Source organism: Podarcis cretensis, assembly GCF_951804945.1.
Source record: "Podarcis cretensis genome assembly, chromosome: 5".
Lineage (NCBI taxonomy): Eukaryota > Metazoa > Chordata > Lepidosauria > Squamata > Lacertidae > Podarcis > Podarcis cretensis.
In genome coordinates, this window is record NC_137174.1 from 10,870,891 (window position 1) to 10,891,908 (window position 21,018).

At 47.0% G+C, this 21,018-nt stretch overlaps 1 protein-coding gene across 1 annotated transcript in view; it reads left to right on the top strand.

The window, feature by feature from the left end:
- Positions 1-21,018, top strand: part of WDFY4 (WDFY family member 4) — a 207,015-nt gene that overhangs the window by 79,468 nt on the left and 106,529 nt on the right. The window contains exons 28-38 of the mRNA XM_079978572.1: positions 188-287; positions 959-1,164; positions 2,029-2,198; positions 2,944-3,069; positions 4,922-5,083; positions 6,284-6,466; positions 8,614-8,734; positions 13,563-13,720; positions 16,131-16,360; positions 19,392-19,501; positions 20,621-20,812. Coding sequence (XP_079834698.1) covers positions 188-287; positions 959-1,164; positions 2,029-2,198; positions 2,944-3,069; positions 4,922-5,083; positions 6,284-6,466; positions 8,614-8,734; positions 13,563-13,720; positions 16,131-16,360; positions 19,392-19,501; positions 20,621-20,812 — 1,758 coding nt within the window. The remainder of the gene's footprint in view (positions 1-187; positions 288-958; positions 1,165-2,028; positions 2,199-2,943; positions 3,070-4,921; positions 5,084-6,283; positions 6,467-8,613; positions 8,735-13,562; positions 13,721-16,130; positions 16,361-19,391; positions 19,502-20,620; positions 20,813-21,018) is intronic.

Sequence of the window (21,018 nt, forward strand, 5' to 3'; positions counted from 1 at the left end):
GTTGGCTATTGCTGCCTTAGAGTGCGGCTCTTTTAGAAATAAAACAATTCTCATATTCAATTTTAGTTCTCAGCTGTTGCAAACCTTTAGGAACTAATTCGCTGTTGCCTCACCGGGGGGACAAATAAGATTAAACCAGGTTGTTCCGAACTTCATGCACATCTGTTTTCTGTCTTCTGGTTTTTAGGCTTAGGCCAAACATCTGGAAAAATGATTTGGCTACGAAACCAGCTGCTGAGAATGCTGCTAGATGTGATGCGTTCCGATCAACTTTATTTTTCCTCCGAGTAAGTAGGATTATGGGGCAGAGGAAGGTGAGAGGTGGGGCAAGTCACCAGATGTTGGTGTCACACGGGGTGCTACTCAAATTCGAGATGCCAAGGTCCGTCACTGGTCCTGACAGAACAAATGTAATAGTGTGGTATTGAATTTCACCCTGTGGAGTGCCAGAGAGCTTTGTGAAGCTTGTAACTGTGCTGAATTCCCAGTGCCCAGCTGAATTACCCATGTAGTGCCATGGGCACAGGGCCCTTTACAAGAATCAAACATTACCAATTGTGTCTTTAAGGTAAGGTAAAGGGACCCCTGACCATTAGGTCCAGTCGTGACCGACTCTGGGGTTGCGGCGCTCATCTTGCTTTATTGGCCAAGGGAGCCGGCGTACAGCTTCCGGGTCATGTGGCCAGCATGACTAAGCTGCTTCTGGCAAACCAGAGCAGCGCACGGAAACGCCGTTTACTTTCCCGCCGGAGTGGTACCTATTTATCTACTTGCACTTTGATGTTCTTTTGAACTGCTAGGTTGGCAGGAGCAGGGACCGAGCAACGGGAGCTCACCCCATTGTGGGGATTCGAACTGCCGACCTTCTGATCGGCAAGACCTAGGCTCTGTGGTTTAACCCACAGCGCCACCCGCATCCCGCATTGTGTCTCTTTTAACCAGGTTGTTTTCCACACAGGATCCAAGAAGAGGTGTTCCAGACTCTGGGGCCCGACTGGTTCATGATGTTCACACAAAGCCACGTACACCCAAGCACAGTTGTGCTGGCTGTGAAGTTTCTCCTCCATTTTCTCCACAATCGCACACTCCTGCATAAATTTAAAGAGGGGATGATGGCTGGCCTCTGGCTTGAGAACAGCTTGGCAGGGCTGAATATTTTGATGGGTAGGTCCTAAGTACTGTATTTTTCGCTCCATAAGATGCACCTGACCATAAGACACACCTAGTTTTTAGAGGAGTAAAACAAGAAAAAATATATTCTGAATGAAACAGTGGATGTATGATTTTTGTGGTTCATGCTGTGGCCACAGACATGTGATCTGATGGTGAGTTAGGGGTAGCCCAGTGCAAAAATCCTGAGGATCCATGTGGATCTGTGCTTTGTAACCACTTTTTTGCACCATTGCGGCCCCAGGAAACAGTGGGTGTGTGATTCTTTTGGTGCAGGCTGTAGCCATGGACATGCTATGTGATCTGATGGTGAATTTGGGGTGACCCAATGTAAAAATCCTGAGGATCCATGGGCTTTTATCTCCCCCCTCCCAGGAAGCCTCCTTATCTCTCTCCCGATCCCACCAACTGTTTCCTTTCAACACTCCCTTCCCTCTTGTTTGCCTTAGTGTCTTTTCCTTAGGTGGAACAGTTTTTTGCTCCTCCTTTTCCTCTAATTTCTCTACTTATTGCTTTAGTCTTCCTGTTCCCCCCCTTGTAAGTTTGCTGTCTTTACTTCCCCCCTCCCAGGCAGCCTCCTTTATCTATCAGCGGCTTTGTTTCAACACTCCCATCCCTCTTTTTTTTTTAAAAAAAGCATGATCTGCTTTTTGCCCCTGGGCAATTCAGCTCCAGGGACCACACATTCACTCCATAAGATGCACAGACATTTCCCCTTACTTTTTAGGGGGGGGGAAATGTGTCTTATAGAGCAAAAAATACGGTATACTTGTTACATCAAGCCTGATCAATGTTCTGCCATTTCTGAGTGGTTTAGGAGAGTGTTACTTTTGTTGTTCTTGTTGTTTTTTGATTTAGATAATTTAAAGAGTTGCCCCCATGCCTCTGAGTGCAACCCATACCTGCTGCCTGGATTTGCAGAGCTCAAAACATTTCTGAGCAAGTTTGTTCATGTCCCTGAGATCTACTTTCTTCTGTCGGGACTGTTTTTGGCCACCCCAGTGTTTGAGCCACCAGATGAAAACAAGGTAGGTTCTTGAAAAGTAACATTTCTCCATAACAGATGAAAAACGGACCTGGTTGATAATTATGCCAGAATGTTGATCTCACTAATTTCAGGACATCAGTCAATGCTCTGTGTGCTGGCAATATTCTGCACAAAAGCAATTTTGTGGTTCTACGTATGGTTGCATCAAGATTATTTTGGTGCGATGTGCATAAGTCTAGCCCTTCTCAGTAAAACACTACACAGAGAAGGCTCTTAATAAAGCCAATCATGGGTGGTTTTTTGCAGTAATTAATGTGCAGTGTGGAAATGCAGAGAGGGAGAGAAGACATGAATAAATCGGAGGAATTGACAGCCATGACCAAGCAAGCGAAGCACAGTGTTTGTGCTTAACAGACTGCTTTACTCCAAGTGGTCCTAGGGTGGATTTCAAAAATGTCACAATTAAAGTACAATTTACATAAAAATAATAGAACCAAGCAACCAATAACAGCAGCAAAACAGCAGCACACAGCAATGCAATTTCAGAAACCTTGAAGATGAATGCTGGTTTCGATTTGGAAGCACGACGAGGCGATTTGAAACTCCAGAATGTAATGAGAATTTTGGAAGCATCCCTATTCTAAAATTCGAGACTTCCTCCATACTCACTACCCCGTATGTCAAACTTAGCAGTTTGGTAGTTTGGTGGAGGAATATGTAGCTGCTGCGTTTAGACACGGAAGGAAGTCGTCCTCCTGTAGATTCACAGTAAACCCTTCTTTCAGGCAGATTTGGACTTGATGTTACAATGGCTGCTGTACAACCACTGTAAGGATGCTGTAGCCAGAGTTGGGTTGTGCCCGGAGGGAGCGGTTCTGCTGCTCGAGATGGTGAAGTCCATAGTGAAACAGGTGAGCGCTGTACTGGGAATGTTGCAGACTAGAATTGGATAGGCTGGAGGGATGTTTGAGGGTGAAACACCCATGCTGCAGTGGGAAGGGGAAGACTGCCAAATGGTTGGCACTCGGAAGTCAGGCAAAGTGAAGTTACCTTTGAAGGTGACCCAGAAACTACAATTTATCCAGAATGTGGCAGCTAGACTTGTGACTGGCAGTGGCCGCCAAGACCATATTACACCGGTCCTGAAAGACCTACATTGGCTCCCAGGATATTTCCAAGCACAATTCAAAGTGTTGGTGCTAACCTTTAAAGCCCTAAATGGCCTCGGCCCGGTATAACTGAAGGAGCGTCTCCACCCCCATTGTTCTGCCCAGACACTGAGGTCCAACGCCGAGGGCCTTCTGGCAGTTCCCTCTCTGCAAGAAGTGAGGTTACAGGGAACCAGGCAGAGAGGATCTTCTCGGTGGTGGCACCCGCCCTGTAGAATGCCCTCCCTTCAGATGTCAAGGAAATAAACAACTACCTGACTTTTAGAAGACACCTGAAGGCAGCCCTGTTTAAGGAAGTTTTTTAACGTTTGATGTTTTATTGTGTTTTTAATATTCTTTGGAAGTCTCCCAGAAGTTATTATTACTATGGAGTAATCACCAGAACAGGGACGCGGGTGCCACTGTGGGTTAAACCACAGAGCCTAGGCCTTGCCGATCAGAAGGTTGGCAGTTTGAATCCCCATGAGGGGTGAGCTCCCATTGCTCGGTCCCTGCTCCTGCCAACCTAGCAGTTCGAAAGCACGTCAAAGTGCAAGTAGATAAATAGGTTCCGCTCCGGCGGGAAGGTAAACAGCATTTCCGTGCGCTGCTCTGGTTCGCCAGAAGCGGCTTAGTCATGCTGGCCACATGACCCGGAAGCTGTACGCCGGCTCCCTTGGCCAATAAAGCGAGATGAGCGCCGCAACCCCAGAGTCGGCCACAACTGGACCTAATGGTCAGGGGTCCCTTTACCTTTACCTTTAATCACCAGAACAAGGAGCATGAAATCCTAGCAACTTTCCCCATCCCTGATCTAAACTGATCCTAGCATGAACACATGACTGGCTCAAACGGAAACAGGTAGAAATTGGCACGGGGTGATTGAAAACTGCCACTGCCATAAGTTGGACATGAGCAACAAGCCGCCATGTTAGTTAAAGCAGGAATGGGGAACTGTATCTTGGCCAGAGGGCCAGGTCAAAAAGCGTCCAACCCTCCATTGATCACTTTGACTTTCAATCATGTGATGTGACTTTGCAAAAATGACCCTGGAGGGCAGATGTTTGATGTTTTGCTGTGCTTGATGTTTTAATTTGTTGGAAGCTGCCCAGAGTGGCTGGGGAAACCCAGTCAGATGGGTGGCATGTTAATATTAATAATAATTAATAATAAGGCCTGCAGCAGAGATTTCTCATGCTGGGTTAAAGGCTTCTTGAATCGGTATGTTAATAGAGAAATCCTGTGTTTGTATCCAAGGGACGTGGGTGGCACTGTGGGTTAAACCACAGAGCCTAGGACTTGCCGATCAGAAGGTTGGTGGTTCGAATCCCCGCGACGGGGTGAGCTCCTGTTGCTCGGTCCCTGCTCCTGCCAACCTAGCAGTTCGAAAGCACGTCAAAGTGCAAGTAGATAAATAGGTTCCGCTCTGGCGGGAAGGTAAACAGCATTTCCGTGTGCTGCTCTGGTTCTCCAGAAGCGGCTTAGTCATGTTGGCCACATGACCCGGAAGCTGTACGCCGGCTCCCTCAGCCAATAAAGTGAGATGAGCACCACAACCCCAGAGTCGGCCATGACTGGACCTAATGGTCAGGGGTCCCTTTATGTTTGTATACAGACTCCAGTAGGTACAGAGGATTCCTGGGAGATCACTTACCCAGGGCACATCATGCAGTTCATCTACCTCGTATATCACAAATACTCCGAGGATCCACTTTGGTACAACTCTGACTTCCTCCAAGCTTTGGCCCTGGTCATCTTTCCCTCTGCAGTATCTCAGGTATGAACAGCCAATTGTTTCATGGGCTTATTATACTGATTCTGTCCCTCAGAAGACAGCGAAGTAGCAGCTGTTGACATGAGCAATAATTACGTATCTGTGCCCTTAAGTGCAGGATTGTTTTGTTTGCTAAACATATGGCCAGAGTGAGGGTCAAGATCCTAGCATGGATCCCCCTCCAGTATTATCCAAGTCTGGATCATGCCCTTCCCATCGAAAACCACCTCTGTGTCTTCTTCTATTAGAAACTGATGACACTTTTCTTCTGATAGGACTTTAACGTATAACAATTTTTCATTTCTGTTGCTTCTAGTTTTTAATGTATACAGTGCTTATAAATAATAAATAATATTTTTTATTTATACCCCGCCCTTCCCGGTTCAGAAAACCGGGCTCAGGGCGGCTAACAACAAATTTAAAACACTTAATTGTAGAAGCAGCATAAAATACAGTATAAAAAACATGAGTAACAGTAAAATTCAAAGTTCAGAAATCAATTTTGGGGAAATCCATCTAATAAGCATTAGATAGTCACCAGGGCTAGCTGGCTGGATCAGTCCTACTTAGCCTCAGATCTGCTAAAATATTAAATAAAAGTATCCAGTTTTTAAAATTATGATATTGCATTGTACTGACTATTATTATTACAGTGGTACCTCGGGTTAAGTACTTAATTCGTTCCGGAGGTCCGTTCTTAACCTGAAACTGTTCTTAACCTGAAGCACCACTTTAGCTAATGGGGCCTCCTGCTGCCGCTGCGCCACCGGAGCACGATTTGTGTTCTCATCCTGAAGCAAAGTTCTTAACCTGAAGCACTATTTCTGGGTTAGCAGAGTCTGTAACCTGAAGCGTATGTAACCTGAAGCAGTGGCGTAGCGTGGGGGGTGCAGGGGGGGCCGGCCGCACCGGGCGCAACATCTGGGGGTTAGGGTTAGGGGGCGCAAATCCAGGGTTAGGGGGCGCAAATTACTTGCCTTGCCCCGGGTGCTGACAACCCACGCTACGCCACTGACCTGAAGTGTATGTAACCTGAGGTACCACTGTATTATTATTATTATTAGTAGTAGTAGTAGTAGTAGTATTATTATTATTATTTTCTGCACCACCCTTTTCTATGAGGAGCCAAGAATGAATGCCGCTATCCGGTCCAAAATACTGTTTGAAGAATGTCACTCCCTGATTCTTTTTCTTTTTCTTCAGAGTAGCATTTCACCTTCCAACAGCCTGGCGACTGACTCTGACAGTAGGAAAAACGATGCCTTTTCCACTTCCCTGCACCCTGCTAGGAAACAAGTGTGGGACTTCATACGCCTCCTCCTGATGGAAAAAATGCTCGTTTTCTCCGCTGAGAGACAGTGGCACCCCTTGGAGTTACTTCTTGAGGTCGGATCCATATGACAAAAATAGCACCCATCCCTTGATGCCGTGTCCTTCATAGGATGACAAGGGGTTAAAGGGGAGGAGTTGTTTGGAGCCCATGAGATGCTGGAATCCACTGCTAATAATATTTGCGTGGCGATCCCCCCCCCCCCCCAGTTGGAATAAATAAAGACACTGGACACCAGAATTTAGGTTAATGGGCGAAAAATGGCCACAACTTTATTGGTTACAGCTAAGAGTGGTATTGGCTTTAGGCATTGGTCCTATCAGACTACAGTGGTACCTCGCAAGACGAATGCCTCGAAAGACGAAAAACTCGCAAAACAAAAGAGTTTTCCGTTTTTTGAGTTGCTTCGCAAGATGGATTTCCCTATGGGCTTGCTTCGCAAGACGAAAACGTCTTGCAAGTTTGTTTCCTTTTTCTTAAAACCGTGCATTCACTTTGAGGAGCAACTCATAGCACGCGGTGTGGTAGCCTTTTTTGAGGTTTTTGAAGACTTTGGTGATTTTTGAAGCTTTTCCAAAGTCCGTGCCTCGCAAGACGAAAAACATCGCAAGACGAAAAAACTCACGGAACGAATTAATTTCGTCTTGCGAGGCACCACTGTATCCGGCATAGAACCGGAAAGGGTTAACACCAACAGGGGGAGCCCCTGAGATGCACATCCCTAGGCGCTCCCCGAGGGGTCACCACTCGGGAGCGCGCTTTAGGGCCTGGCCTCCATAGGTTTCGGACGAGGCAACGCCCCCTGGAGTCCTTTATCGGGCTACCCATTAAACATTTGGAGGAGGTGATGGCGCTCCTCCCCCAGCAACTCATCTGCATAACAATACCCCTACCAATGCCTAACCGCCAAAACCAAAGGCGTATTGACGTTTTGCTATGAGGTAGGCGAAAAAACCAAATGGCTTCCAAAAGAATGCCAATTAGCCAAGTGGAAAAACTCCTACCAGGCCCCTTGCGGCTACCAACCAAGGTCCATAGCAAAGTCCGAGTGCAAACCTAGAGGGTGGGTGGGTGGGAAACCACAGCTGGCTGAGAGAAAGAAAGGGCCTATCCCGGGCTGCCCCGATCTTAAATGACCCGCTTAGCCGATTGGCTGGCTCAGGGAATGACGCAGCCCAAGGATTTCCAAGTCGCGCGGGTCCGTAGCCAGCCCCACGCGGATGTAGGTGGGCGTGAGCCCGCAACCCCCCCTCCTTATGTCGGGAGTGGCTCAATAATCATCATTTTATTATTTGTACCCTGCCCATCTGACTGGGTTGCCCATAATGCTTCCAGCATTATGAAAACACAAGAAAACATCAAACATTAAAAACTTCCCCAAACAGGGCTGCCTTCAGATGTCTTCTAAATGTCAGATAGTTGTTTATTTCCTTGACATCTGAAGGGAGGGCGTTCCACAGGGCGGGTGCCACCACTGAGAAGGCCGTCTACCTGGTTCCCTGTAGCTTCACTTCTCGCAGCGAGGGAACCGCCAGAAGGCCCTCAGAGCTGGACCTCAGTGTCCGGGCAGAACGATGGGGGTGGAGACGCTCCTTCAGGTATACTGGGCTCCTAACCAGCAGAGCCTTGAGGAGCAGTGGACAGGAAAAGGGCTGCTTTGAGCTCCCCCACCATTCCCCCCCCTGCTCTTTTCACATGAACTGGGGCTCCATACACAAGCGTGCAATGTAAAGTCTGCCGAATGGGCTTGAGGATTCATCATTAAAATTTCCTTGGAGACTCTTGGCTGGGAACAGGATTTCTCTTTGTTGTTGTTGTTGTTTAGTCATTTAGTCGTGTCCGACTCTTCGTGACCCCCTGGACCAGAGCACGCCAGGCACTCCTGCCTTCCACTGCCTCCCGCAGTTTGGTCAAACTCATGCTGGTAGCTTTGAGAACACTGTCCAACCATCTCGTCCTCTGTTGTCCCCTTCTCCTTGTGCCCTCCATCTTTCCCAACATCAGGGTCTTTTCCAGGGAGTCTTCTCTTCTCATGAGGTGGCCAAAGTATTGGAGCCTCAGCTTCAGCTCCTTCCAGTGAGCACTCAGGGCTGATTTCCTTCAGAATCGATAGGTTTGCAGTCCATGGGACTCTCAAGAGTGTGGATCTGCCTTACTGGGGCTTCCTGCAGACTCTGATGATTGCTATGTTATTGCTGTGCAGGCTTCTGAGGAGAACGCCACCGCTGAGCAGAAGAAGTGCTTCCAGACAGAGCTATTACTTTCCATCATAGATATTTTCTACATAATTGGCCAAGATGATGGGGAGGCATCAAACGCACAAGGTGAGTGCCACAAGTAGCTAGGTCTACTCCATATCTGTGGAGAAAGAAGGTAGGAAGGCTATGGATCACTGGCCAACATCAAGTGGACCAGACCAACTGATGGTGCTAGGAGTCTTCTGGAATGACGAGAACCCGCTCGCCATCCGTAAATAATCAGTCTCACACCATGATGGGTTGCAGAAATCTGTGGCCGCAGCTCTCTCTAGAAGCTGCTGTAGCCCCAACCTTTATTGTGTGTGTCCAAGAAAAGATACAAATTCAAGGAGAAAACTTTGCCTCAGTCAGCAGATAAAAGACAATACAATACATTAGTCTCATGTTCTCACACCAGACCACGCAGTTGATCATGTTATACTACGTGGACCAATCATTGGATGGCATGAGCTCTCCACGCGTTGATCATGCTCCAAGCAATGCTTTCTGCTATGAAATCATCCTTGCAATAATGAACTTTTGCCCATGCTCTTATGGACAAATGACCATATTCCCACATCCCTTCTTTTCTTATTTATATTATAAGAGGGAACCTTAAGCAGAATACCATAATAAAACCAACAATACATGCAATTACAATCAATAATATTTTTCTTAACTATGCTCTATTAGGTAGCCAAGAAAACAACCATTCCATGGATCAAAACCTTCTGGTGGATTCAAAGGATTATGGGCTATTATTTGTTCCATATAATCAATAGTAGCAGAGATATTAGTCGATTGATCAGATATATACATACAACAATGAAAATGAATCAAGGCACAAACTCCATCTTAGGAAGCAAGGATTACATAAAAAAAATTTTAAGCGCTACATCTCTTATTTCTGACAGTTATTTCAAAATCATTTTTCTCAGCAACTAAAAGATTGCAACAAGGTAGAGAACAGAGCCCATTGTCTTCTCAGGCCCTGCTAAAGAACCACATTGCAACTTGCTTTCTGTCCGGGAACCATGCCAAAGCACAAGAATGAAACAACTGGAACACACTGAAATCTCCTCACCCCCTGTCCTGCCAAGAGTCCACAATAGTTCCAAGACAGCTTTCTGTACATGCTCAGGGGAACACACCATGGGGCAGGACTTCTGAGGGAGGAGAAAAGAAGAAGAGATCTGGGGGGTAAAATCCAAGCGATGCCAGTATAGCGAGGGCATCCTTCAAAGCCAGGTTCATTTCCCAAACAAGAGAGGCAGCAAAACTGTAATGATAAGTGGTGGTCAGTGTAGCTTCCCAGGGGGAAGGAGAGCCAATGAGGTATGGATGAAGATGGCCTTTCAACGTGCCAGGAAACACTGGAACAGCTGTGGAAGGTGACTTTATCCAGGGCACATCAATATGGCGATGTCTCCGACTGCAGTGCGGGTTGAGGTCAGGTGGGAGGTCATCACTGGCAGACAGCGTAAAATAATACGGTTTCAAGGCGCTGGTGTCTCCTTGGGCGAAGACGAAGTGAAGTTCAGCAGGCGTAAAATCCTTTCTGCCAAATACCCAGGGTGGCCAGTGTGAGATCTAAGATGTGCTTCATAAAATTGACAAGTCCTGGCCTGTATCAAAGATGGAGCACTTCGTGCTGGGGTGACATTGCTGCGCGATAGATCTGCACTGCGCATGAAAATGACCCACTTCGCCACATCCAAAGCAGATTTTATCCTTGGCAGGATTCTGGGACACGGTGGTGGACAAAGCCGTGGCTAGCAGGCAATCAGTCCTCACGGATTGGCAGGCTTTAAGCATATCTGCAATGGCTATATTGGGAGTTGTCATCAAAGGGCGTAGTGCTTGCTTACAGTCTTCATTGGCATTATCAAACGCAAGCTGGCGAACAATCACTTCTTGGGCTGCCATGTCTTGAACTTGTCGCTTAAGGGTGTTATACAAGCGATCGACAAATTGTCCATAAGGCTCTGTGGGATCCTGTCTGACGCTGCCCCAACGGCCATCTCGCTCATTTTTATCATCAGGCACAGAAGACAAAGCTTCCTTTATGAATCTCAAATCAAACTGTTCGTGCCGGGCTGGGCCTCCCCCCGGGGCGGCAGGAGCAATCACAGGAAAGAGATTAGGAGTTGTAGAATCAGAGGCCAGCAATGGAGCAGCGGCACGCTGAGATCTTTGAAGAGGAGTTGTAGCTGATAATGTAGAAGGCGGAGGAGGGGCAGAAGGAGGCGAAGGAGACGAAGGAGAAAATTCCGGCGGTTTGGGAGGTGGAGAGATCAGGGATTCCGAAGAAGGCAACGTGGGATACAGAGACGAAGGAGGGAAGGTAGGGGAAACAGCCGATGCAGCAGCCAGGAGAATATTAGCAGGAGTTAAACTCGACATAGCTTTGTAGACTTTACACCAAGCATGCAAAACTCTGACATCAATTTTAGGATGGTTCTGGAAAATTTGCCCTATTTCTTTCCAGTCTTTTAAATGCAAAGTGCCATCCTGAGGAAACCAGGGACAGTGGGTGTCCAGGGCTTCTATGAGTGCCTTAAGATCGGCATCCTGGACAACAAGGTTGTTACTGGCCAAGAGAAACTTAAGTTCATCAAAAAAATTCTTCTGTGGTGCAGAAAGAGACAGCCCCATGATAGTGAGAGTAGGGATCCACAAAGGATGAAAAGGAGCGAAACAAGGGGGCACTCACCAGGGATCCTAGGAAGGATGAATGGCACCTGAAACCCGTGCCGGGCGTAGTGGGTGCTGAGAGAACCATAGCGTCGCGAAGTCCAAAATCTGTTGAAGTCCGAAAGAGACTGCGCCACAAAGGCAGAAGGACAGGGAGCACTCACTGGGATCCGAAGCAGATGAAAAAGGTGTGGTGAGCGCTGGACGATGAGAAACAACGCGGAGTCCGAAGGTAGTCACACGGGGCACCAAATGACGAGAACCCGCTCGCCATCCGTAAATAATCAGTCTCACACCATGATGGGTTGCAGAAATCTGTGGCCGCAGCTCTCTCTAGAAGCTGCTGTAGCCCCAACCTTTATTGTGTGTGTCTAAGAAAAGATACAAATTCAAGGAGAAAACTTTGCCTCAGTCAGCAGATAAAAGACAATACAATACATTAGTCTCATGTTCTCACACCAGACCACGCAGTTGATCATGTTATACTACGTGGACCAATCATTGGATGGCATGAGCTCTCCACGCGTTGATCATGCTCCAAGCAATGCTTTCTGCTATGAAATCATCCTTGCAATAATGAACTTTTGCCCATGCTCTTATGGACAAATTACCATATTCCCACACTGGTACTCAGTGGACTTGGGACTCAGCTACATTAGTAAAATAAAATTCATTAAAAAGCGTTTGAAATGCATTATAACACTGTGACACCAGATGGCGCTGTGGAGTTCCGTCTTTCAGCAATGTGAAACGTTTTCCACACGTTTTCCTGAAACATTTTTTTGATGTGTCTAGATCCAGCCTTGGTCTGATCCAGGGAGACATTTATTATGTTCTTTGAAGCAAGAGTGCTCATGACCACTCAACATATATTACCAGTGTCCTGTCTATAAAAAGCTGCTAAGCGCTTTTGCCCTGTAAATGTAAAATGTATAGAGAGGGGAGCACAGAAAAAGTGCATTTGAGTGACATTTTTTCCCTCTAGAACTCAGGATAGTCCAATGAATGACAGGCTGCAGATTTAGGACAGACAGAAGGAAGTGCTGCTTTACAAAATATTCGTGGGATTTGTTTTCACAAGATGTGGCAATGACTACTATACAGATTAGGAATGAGCAAAATCAATATTTCTGGGTTGTGTCATTTTCACGTGGGTTCATAAATCTGTTCCATCACATTTCCTCAACAACCTGTGAATTATTATTATTTTTACAAAGAAAATACGTACGATAGTTTGTTTCCATCGTGTATTTTAAAATGTGTTTCCTCACGAAACGCATATTTAAATTGGCATTTTATCTAAGTGCATGAATTTCTAAATGTATCGTACCCGAAGATGCAGATTTTAAAAGTATGTTTTGGATATATTTTCTGAGCTGAATTTCAAAGCACTTGAACCTCCTTATAATTGTAACTTCATTCAGTCTCCTTCAAACAAACAAACAAATGACTTCTTCCTTGCCACCCATGGGGGTTGACAGAATCTGTACGACAATACTTTTTTTTTTTGGTGGGGTGGGGATTCCAGAGGTTATCTGCAGAGTCCCGCTATCCAAATCATGGGGACGCAGGCGGTGCTGTGGTCTAAACCACAGAGACTAGGGCTTGCCAATCAGAAGGTCGGCGGTTCGAATCCCTGCGATGGAGTGAGCTCCCGTTGCTCGGTCCCAGCTCCTGCCAACCTAGCAGTTCGAAAGCACGTCAAAGTGCAAGTAGATAAATAGGTGGTGGGAAGGTAAATGGCGTTTCCGTGCGCTGCTCTGGTTTGCCAGTAGCGGCTTAGTCATGCTGGCCACATGACCCAGAAGCTGTACGCTGGCTCCTTTGGCCAATAAAGCGAGATGAGCGCCGCAACCCCAGAGTCGGCCACGACTGGACCTAATGGTTAGGGGTCCCTTTACCTTTACTATCTAAATCATTTACCTAGCATGATATAATTTGTGTCTAGCAAGCCATGGGAGCAAATGGTCTGGATGGGATTTCTTTTTAGACTCTGGATAGCGTAGGACCTATGCCATTGGGAAACAGCACAGCAAGTCATGTAAGGAGCACAAGTTCCTAGTTGCCAATGAGGAGCTGGTGTCTAGGGGATGAGCTTGGCTCTTTAATGATCTAACACACCTGGGTGCATCTGCAAAATAAACTTGCTGTTTTCGACACCCTTGTCCCCTTTTCGATCCACTACGTTACAGAAATAGAAACCTTCTTTTCTACCTTGCAGGGAATGGTGGTGCCAAAAATGCTTTGGAGCCGGCCATGCCGTCACTTCTCGTGAATATTTCCTATTTTATCCAGAAGCTGGTAGAGAAGCTTTATGCAGGAATGTTTGCTGCTGACCCTAGAAAAGTTATTCTTTTCCTTGCAGAGCAAGTGATCGTGGTAAGGGGCTTCTTTGCTTACTTTCCAATGCAGTTCTAAAGTCTCCTGGTGCAGAAAATTATCCTGAATCTTCCTTCTAGAATCATAGAATCATAGAGTTGGAAGAGACCACAAGGGCCATCGAGTCCAACCCCCTGCCAAGCAGGAAACACCATCAGAGCACTCCTGACATATGGTTGTCAAGCCTCTGCTTAAAGACCTCCAAAGAAGGAGACTCCACCACACTCCTTGGCAGCAAATTCCACTGTCAAACAGCTCTTGCTGTCAGGAAGTTCTTCCTAATGTTTAGGTGGAATCTTCTTTCTTGTAGTTTGGATCCATTGCTCCGTGTCCACTTCTCTGGAGCAGCAGAAAACAACCTTTCTCCCTCCTCTATGTGACATCCTTTTATATATTTGAACGTGGCTATCATATCACCCCTTAACCTCCTCTTCTCCAGGCTAAACATGCCCAGCTCCCTTAGCCGTTCCTCATAAGGCATCGTTTCCAGGCCTTTGACCATTTTGGTTGCCCTCCTCTGAACACGTTCCAGTTTGTCAGTGTCCTTCTTGAACTGTGATGCCCAGAACTGGACACAGTACACCAGGTGAGGTCTGACCAGAGCAGAATACAGTGGCACTATTACTTCCCTTGATCTAGATGCTATCAAATTTCTATCAAATTTAATTTCCATGGGAGGAGGGGGTAGTTTTGACAGCTCCCTAGTTATATTCTTGTGCAGTCTATTTGGACGGGGGAAACAGTGGTTGGATACAGAAACTCCCGCACAATAGAGGTGGGGGTTAAGAATAATTATTGACTGTTTCTGTGATGCACACCCAATTATGCATCTTACCAAAAGCAGTGGGGAAGAAGACAACAGCTTTCTGCTGTCCCATATCATAAACAGTGAAGTGGGTAGACTGCATCCTGCATTTCTGTTTACACTCTTTTGCAAATCAAATGCATGCTTGTGACTCTTAAAATGCAAAAAATGAAGCGGGGATAGGTTTTAGACATCCCTTCTAAACCTTTTCAGCAGGGGGCCGGTCCGCTGTCTCCCTCAGACCTTGTGGGGGCCGGACTATATTTTGAAAAAAAATATGAACAAATTCCTATGACCCACAAATAATCCAGAGATGCATTTAAAATAAAAGGACACATTCTATTCATGTAAAAACACCAGGCAGGCCCCACAAATAACCCAGAGATGCATTTTAAATAAAAGGACACGTTCTACTCATGTAAAAACACGCTGATTCCCGGACCGTCTGCAGGCCGGATCGAGAAGGCGTTTGGACCAGATCCGGCCCCTGGGCCTTAGTTTGCCTACTCATGCCTTAGCGTGTCTTCCACCTCTGTTATTCTATGATTCTTACAAGGGCTTCATGGTGGCAAATGATGGGCAGGCATGTCTCCACTATATGCAGTTTCACCCAAGTCTGTGTCCCCTACCCACAAGTCTTTAAATACCCTTTTAAAGATGGGTGTGAGCAGTACTATTTTTTTCTTTAGAAAAATGTTTAGGGGTACTCTCATTTTGACTCAAGAAAACCACCATTTTATAGTTCAAATTGGGGGAAATTAATATAGTAAATGGACGAAACTGACCAGTCACCATGCTAGATTTCAACTCCTACTTCACACATTAAACGCCCGCTTCTGTCTGATACTCAGGAAACACGGTGACAGGAAGTGAGGCCACCATCGGGGGTAGCAACAGAACTGATGATTCACTGGGCTAGAGAAGAAACATTTGTTTTTTAAAAAAAATTAATTTATGCTCCTGTTAGATTTACAAAATGTTTAGGGGTATGCATACCCATGCGTCCCCCCAGGAAAAAAAGCACTGGGTGTTACAGACACTCCACTCCTGAACAACCAAAACACAATTCGATGAATGATAACCAGACGCAAACAAATCTACATGACGGTGAAGTTGCTTGACAACCTAGAGCAGCAGTTCTCAACCTGTGGGTCCCCAGATGTTGTTGGACTACAACTCCCATCATCCCTGAGCTCTGGCCTTGCTAGCTAGGGTGATGGGAGTTGTAGTTCAACAACATCTGGGGAGCCACAGGTTGAGAAAGGCTGACCTAGAGGAACATGCCTGCTTCCATCTTGAACAAGAAGCCATTTTCAGTAACGACTTAATTTTTTCGACTTAATTTTTTTATTTTTTTGCTCCATGCCAAAAGGTGTCCACTATTTACTAAGGCCAGAATCTTGGATGCTGGGACTAGATCCAAAGGAAAGTTGGCTTTATGCCAGGCATGGGCCAAACTTGACACTCCAGATGTTTTGGGACTACAACTCCCATCACCCCTAGCTAACAGGACCAGTGGTCAGGGGTGATGGGGATTGTAGTCCCAAAACATCTGGAGGGACTCAGATCTGCTAAGCTCTGATGCTTCTTATTTTCTTCTGCCAGGTCACAGAAAAGGGTTTTCTCCACAAGGAAGCTGTCCTAAGTATTCTGTACAGCAGCTTGAACCGAGCCATTCTATACTACCTGTCTACTTCCCTTCCTGATCAGCAGAAGCTACTCAGTGTCCTTCAGACTCTGCAGCAGCAGTGGGACGTCATCTTTGCAACGCACAACTCTAGCCTGGACTTCACTATCTGCCTTCTGTATTGCCTGTTGCAATTCAGGCCCATGAGGTAGCAGAGCCGTCTTTCCCATAGGGCTTAGAGGTGCATCGCGCCAGGGCGCCGGCCTCTCAGGGGTGCCCCAGCAAGTGGGGGAGCTGTGCGGCTTTGCCGGAGGCCTCCCCTTTCCCTGCACGTCCTCCAGCTGCCCCCTGACAACCATAAGGCTGGCAGGCATGCAGCTTCCCTCCCAAGCCTCCTCGGGAGGAGAGCGATCCCCGCAGAGGCTTAGGATGGAAGCTGTGCTCTCCTCCCGCCGAGGTTTGGGCATCGCTCTCCCACAGCGGCATGGGGGAGAGTTGCGCCCCCCGATGGCTGGCAGTGTGCAGCTACGGCCACCCCAACACTATCCGTGGTAATTTGGGGGTGCTGGGTGGATATTTGCACCCCGGCGCCGCATCTGCTAAAGACAACCCTGTGAGGTAGTATTCCTTATACTCTTTTGATAAACCATTAATGGTGTTAGCTGCTTCTGCTGGAGGGTAGGCGAGAGAGTGGAAATTCTGCTGTCTCTTCCTTTCAAGGGCAAGGTGTGCCAGACCTGGCTTTTTTTTTAAAAAAAAGTAATTTTTATTAAATTTCCATTTAACAAACCAATCGTATCACATTAAATCCAAATTATACCAATACACAATAAATTCCAAATGTTTAGCCGAATTTTAAAATTTTGTTGGGGGTACCCATGCTTCGAGTTCAGAAAGGGTCCAATCATCTCATATTTCTGCTGCTTTGATGTTCACAAGTCCCATCTTCCCATCTCTTTGTTGTTATCATTTTTCTTCTTAATAACCTCTGAGTATTTCCACAGGCAAGTTGAATCAAACCTTATTTATGTTTCTGTGTGAACTTTGTAATGCTCTCCCGTAATTCATCTCACGCTGATCCAAAAGTCCTGTTCCAGCGGCCGGCGCCATTTTTGACAATTCCGATGAAATACAGTCTAGGCGTCTGCTCCTTAATTTTCCCAGACCAGTTGCACCATAAATCAGTCTTTCCAGAGGAGTTTTGCCCATTCAGATCTATAATCCACACATGAAAGCAAAACGGTGGCTCACCTCCCCCTTTGACTGTAAATCTCGCAACAAAGTCTGTCTCATAATGTGCCAGACCTGGCTATGGGGACACACATGCCTTAGTCACATCCAGACTGGATTATTGCAGTGTGCTCTCGCAGAATATCTGGGAACTGAAAATGCATGTGACAGCAAGGATGCTGATTTGTGCCCACCCTTGGGAGCTTGTGACACCCAGCCCCCCCCCAGCTGGAGCTCACAGGAGCTTGGCCCCAGCACCTCTCAGGTGGGAGCCATTGCCATGAACAAGGAAGAGTTCATGGTGAGCTCTGGAACCTCTCTTTCTAGAAAAATAGCATTGGTGACACCTATATTACAGTGGGCTCGTCCAGATTTCCTTTTGTGCCCCATTTCTAGGCATACGTCTGGGCTTAAAGCTCCATTGTCCAAGCACTTACCGTATTTTTTCCTCTATAAGACTCACTTTTTCCCTCCTAAAAAGTAAGGGGATATGTGTGTGCGTCTTATGGAGTGAATGCAGGCTGCGCAGCTATCCCAGAAGCCAGAACAGCAAGAGGGATTGCTGCTTTCACTGCACAGCGATCCCTCTTGCTGTTCTGGCTTCTGAGATTCAGAATACTTTTTTTCTTGTTTTCCTCCTCCAAAAACTAGGTGCATCTTGTGGTCTGGTGTGTCTTATAGAGCAAAAAATACGGTACTCCCCCCCCCCCATTTGTCCAAATGCTTCCCCCAGGAAAACCTTTCATTTCACCGCTGAATTGAAGCAAACGGCAATCGGTTTTGCCAGGGATTGCCATTTGCTCTGATTCAGCGGCAAAATGTAGGTTTTCCCAGGGAGAGTGCCAGGACCAAAAAAAAACCTCTCAGATACAGAGCTTTAAACTGTGGACCTGTGACTGGCAAGGAAGCATGAATGAGCCCAGTGACTGCACTGGTTACCAGGCACCATCCGAGGCGCTGGTGTTTATCTTGAAAACCCAAAATGGCTTGTGCCTCAAGATGCCTTAGGACAGGCTTCCTCAAACTCGGCTCTCCAGATGTTTTTGGCCCACAACTCCCATGATCCCTAGCTAGCAGGACCAGTGGTCAGGGATGATGGGAATTGTAGTCTCAAAACATCTGGAGGGCCGAGGTTGAGGAAGCCTGCCTTAGGAGCTGGGGAACTCTTTGTCACTTGACTGTCTGGGCTGAGTTTTTTTAGACCGATCCCTACTTTTAAGCTGTTTGACCCACTGCTCTCGCCTCTGCTTTTATTTTACAGTGCAGTGGCTGTTTCCTAAAGTCATTTATATTTCTCTGGTTTTAGCTGTTGCAACCTGCCTGGAGCACTGGGCTGCCGTAGAAGGGCAGGATAATATGTGCCGGGAGCAGGTCAGCAATAAATCCCACGGCATCAGTGCAGTTAACCCTTTATTCGAGGAAATAAGGTTGGCCGTGCCATAGTAAGGTCAGGCAAAGGAACACGTGTCAGCCAGATAGAGAGGGAAGGTGGGAGATTCAATGAAGAGGTGGCTTCTAAGGCAAGCCATGGGCCTTCCTTATATGCTCAGAGAGCAGGCTGAGCCCTCCCCCTTGGCAGTAGCCTGCCCTCATGCTCACTCACGATTGGCCAATTGAGTGACTGGGCATGATGCACTTCCTGGGCAGCAAGCTCAGACTAGGGACCTCCTTTGCTGCCCGGGAAGTGGCCCAAGGGATCTCCCTCATCGGATCGCAAAGGGCGGAGGGTGTGCTTGCCCCGAACGGCATGCACCAAGGAAAGTGAGTGAACTAGTTCTGGGCGAGCATGGAAGAAAGGTTAGTGTGGAAAAGCCCTTATACAGTTCTATGGCATAGTCTCATTTGTAAGACTGTGCATGGTTTTGTTCAGCCTGTCCCCAAAAGAACTGACTCTGCGACGTTTTGCATGTGCTCCTCTGCTGATCTGGGATCCGGTTGGTTCTCCCCACCCAATAACTGTAAGCAAACGAGCTGTTCATTCAGTCATGCCATGCCTCTGTTTACTGCAGCGATCCAGAAAACCACGAAGCAAAGCAGAGAGCAATGTCGGATTCCCGTGTTTTCCTGGACCCAGCCAAAGATGAGGGGAGGATGGATGATAAATCTGCTTTAAAGAATGGTAATGTATACAAACGCGGGTGGTGCTGTGGATCAAACCACAGAGCCTAGGACTTGCCGATCAGAAGGTCGGTGGTTCGAATCCCCACTACGGGGTGAGCTCCCATTGCTCGGTCCCTGCTCCTGCCAACTAGCAGTTCGAAAGCACGCCAAAGTGCAAGTAAATAAATAGGTACCGCTCCGACGGGAAGGTAAACGGCGTTTCCGTGCGCTGCTCTGGTTCACCAGAAGCGGCTTAGTCATACTGGCCACATGACCCGGAAGCTGTACGCCGGCTCCCTTGGCCAATAAAGCGAGATGAGCGCAGCAACCCCAGAGTCGGTCACGACTGGACCTAATGGTCAGGGGTCCCTTTACCTTTAATGTATACAAATAATGGGGGTTCTCTTAGGATAGCACTGTGTTACACTGTGTTCCTCCAAAAGCTTGCCACATTATGACAGTGAATGCTCACACCTTCCCTTTTGGGTGGCCTTTGCGGGACCGCGTGCAGCACCTCAGACCACGTGGGACTCACCAGCTGGTTGGGCTGGCCTGCCTCCCAGTGCTAGTCATTGGGGGTTCCCACCAAACCCCAGTTAACCTATCCGCACTGTTGGGAGGCGGGGCCAGTTGCATAAATTGGAGCTGATTTGTCTGGAAACTCAGCCAGGCTGATAGCTATACAGTAGTACCTCGCAAGACGAATGCCTCGTAAGATGAAAAACTCGCAAGACAAAAGAGTTTTTCGTTTTTTGAGTTGCTTCGCAAGACGAATTTCCCTATGAGCTTGCTTCGCAAGACGAAAACGTCTTGCAAGTTTGTTTCCTTTTTCTTAAAACCGTTAATACCCAGGGTGCATTCAGGGGGTGCAGTTGCGACTTGACTTTGAGGAGCAACTCATAGCATGCGGTGTGGTAGCCTTTTTTGAGGACTTTGGTGATTTTTGAAGCTTTTCCAAAATCCGTGCTTCGCAAGACGAAAAATTCGCAAGGCGAAAAAACTCGCAGAACGAATTAATTTTGTCTTGCGAGGTACCACTGTAGTTGTCCTAAGTCCCAATTCTAGAAGCGGAAATTACCTTGCTTGTTGTTGGCACCTTCTCCCACCAAACACCCTCCCCATTTTTCTTTGTTTCTAGTTCAGCAAGACATCTGGAAGACAACCGAAGCCATCTGGATCCAACTTCTCTCTCTAAGGAGAAAGGATTTGGAAGATGCCTACAGGATGCCTCTCTCTACAGAGACAGCAGTCAGCGCTGAGAAAGTGAAGATGATCGACACGAGTCCTTTCTGGGAAGAAATCATGAGAAAGGCTTGGAAGCATTTCCTAGGTCTCTGTCCTTGAGTCATGCAAAGCTTTTAACAGAATCAACTTCACATAATGTTTTTGTTTTTTTTAATGACTTGGAGACTGGTCTCTTTTGGAGCTACCTGTCATGATACCCTTTGATAAGGTAAAAGGTAAAGGGACCCCTGACCATTGGGTCCAGTCATGGCCAACTCTGGGGTTGCGGCGCTCATCTCGCTTTATTGGCCG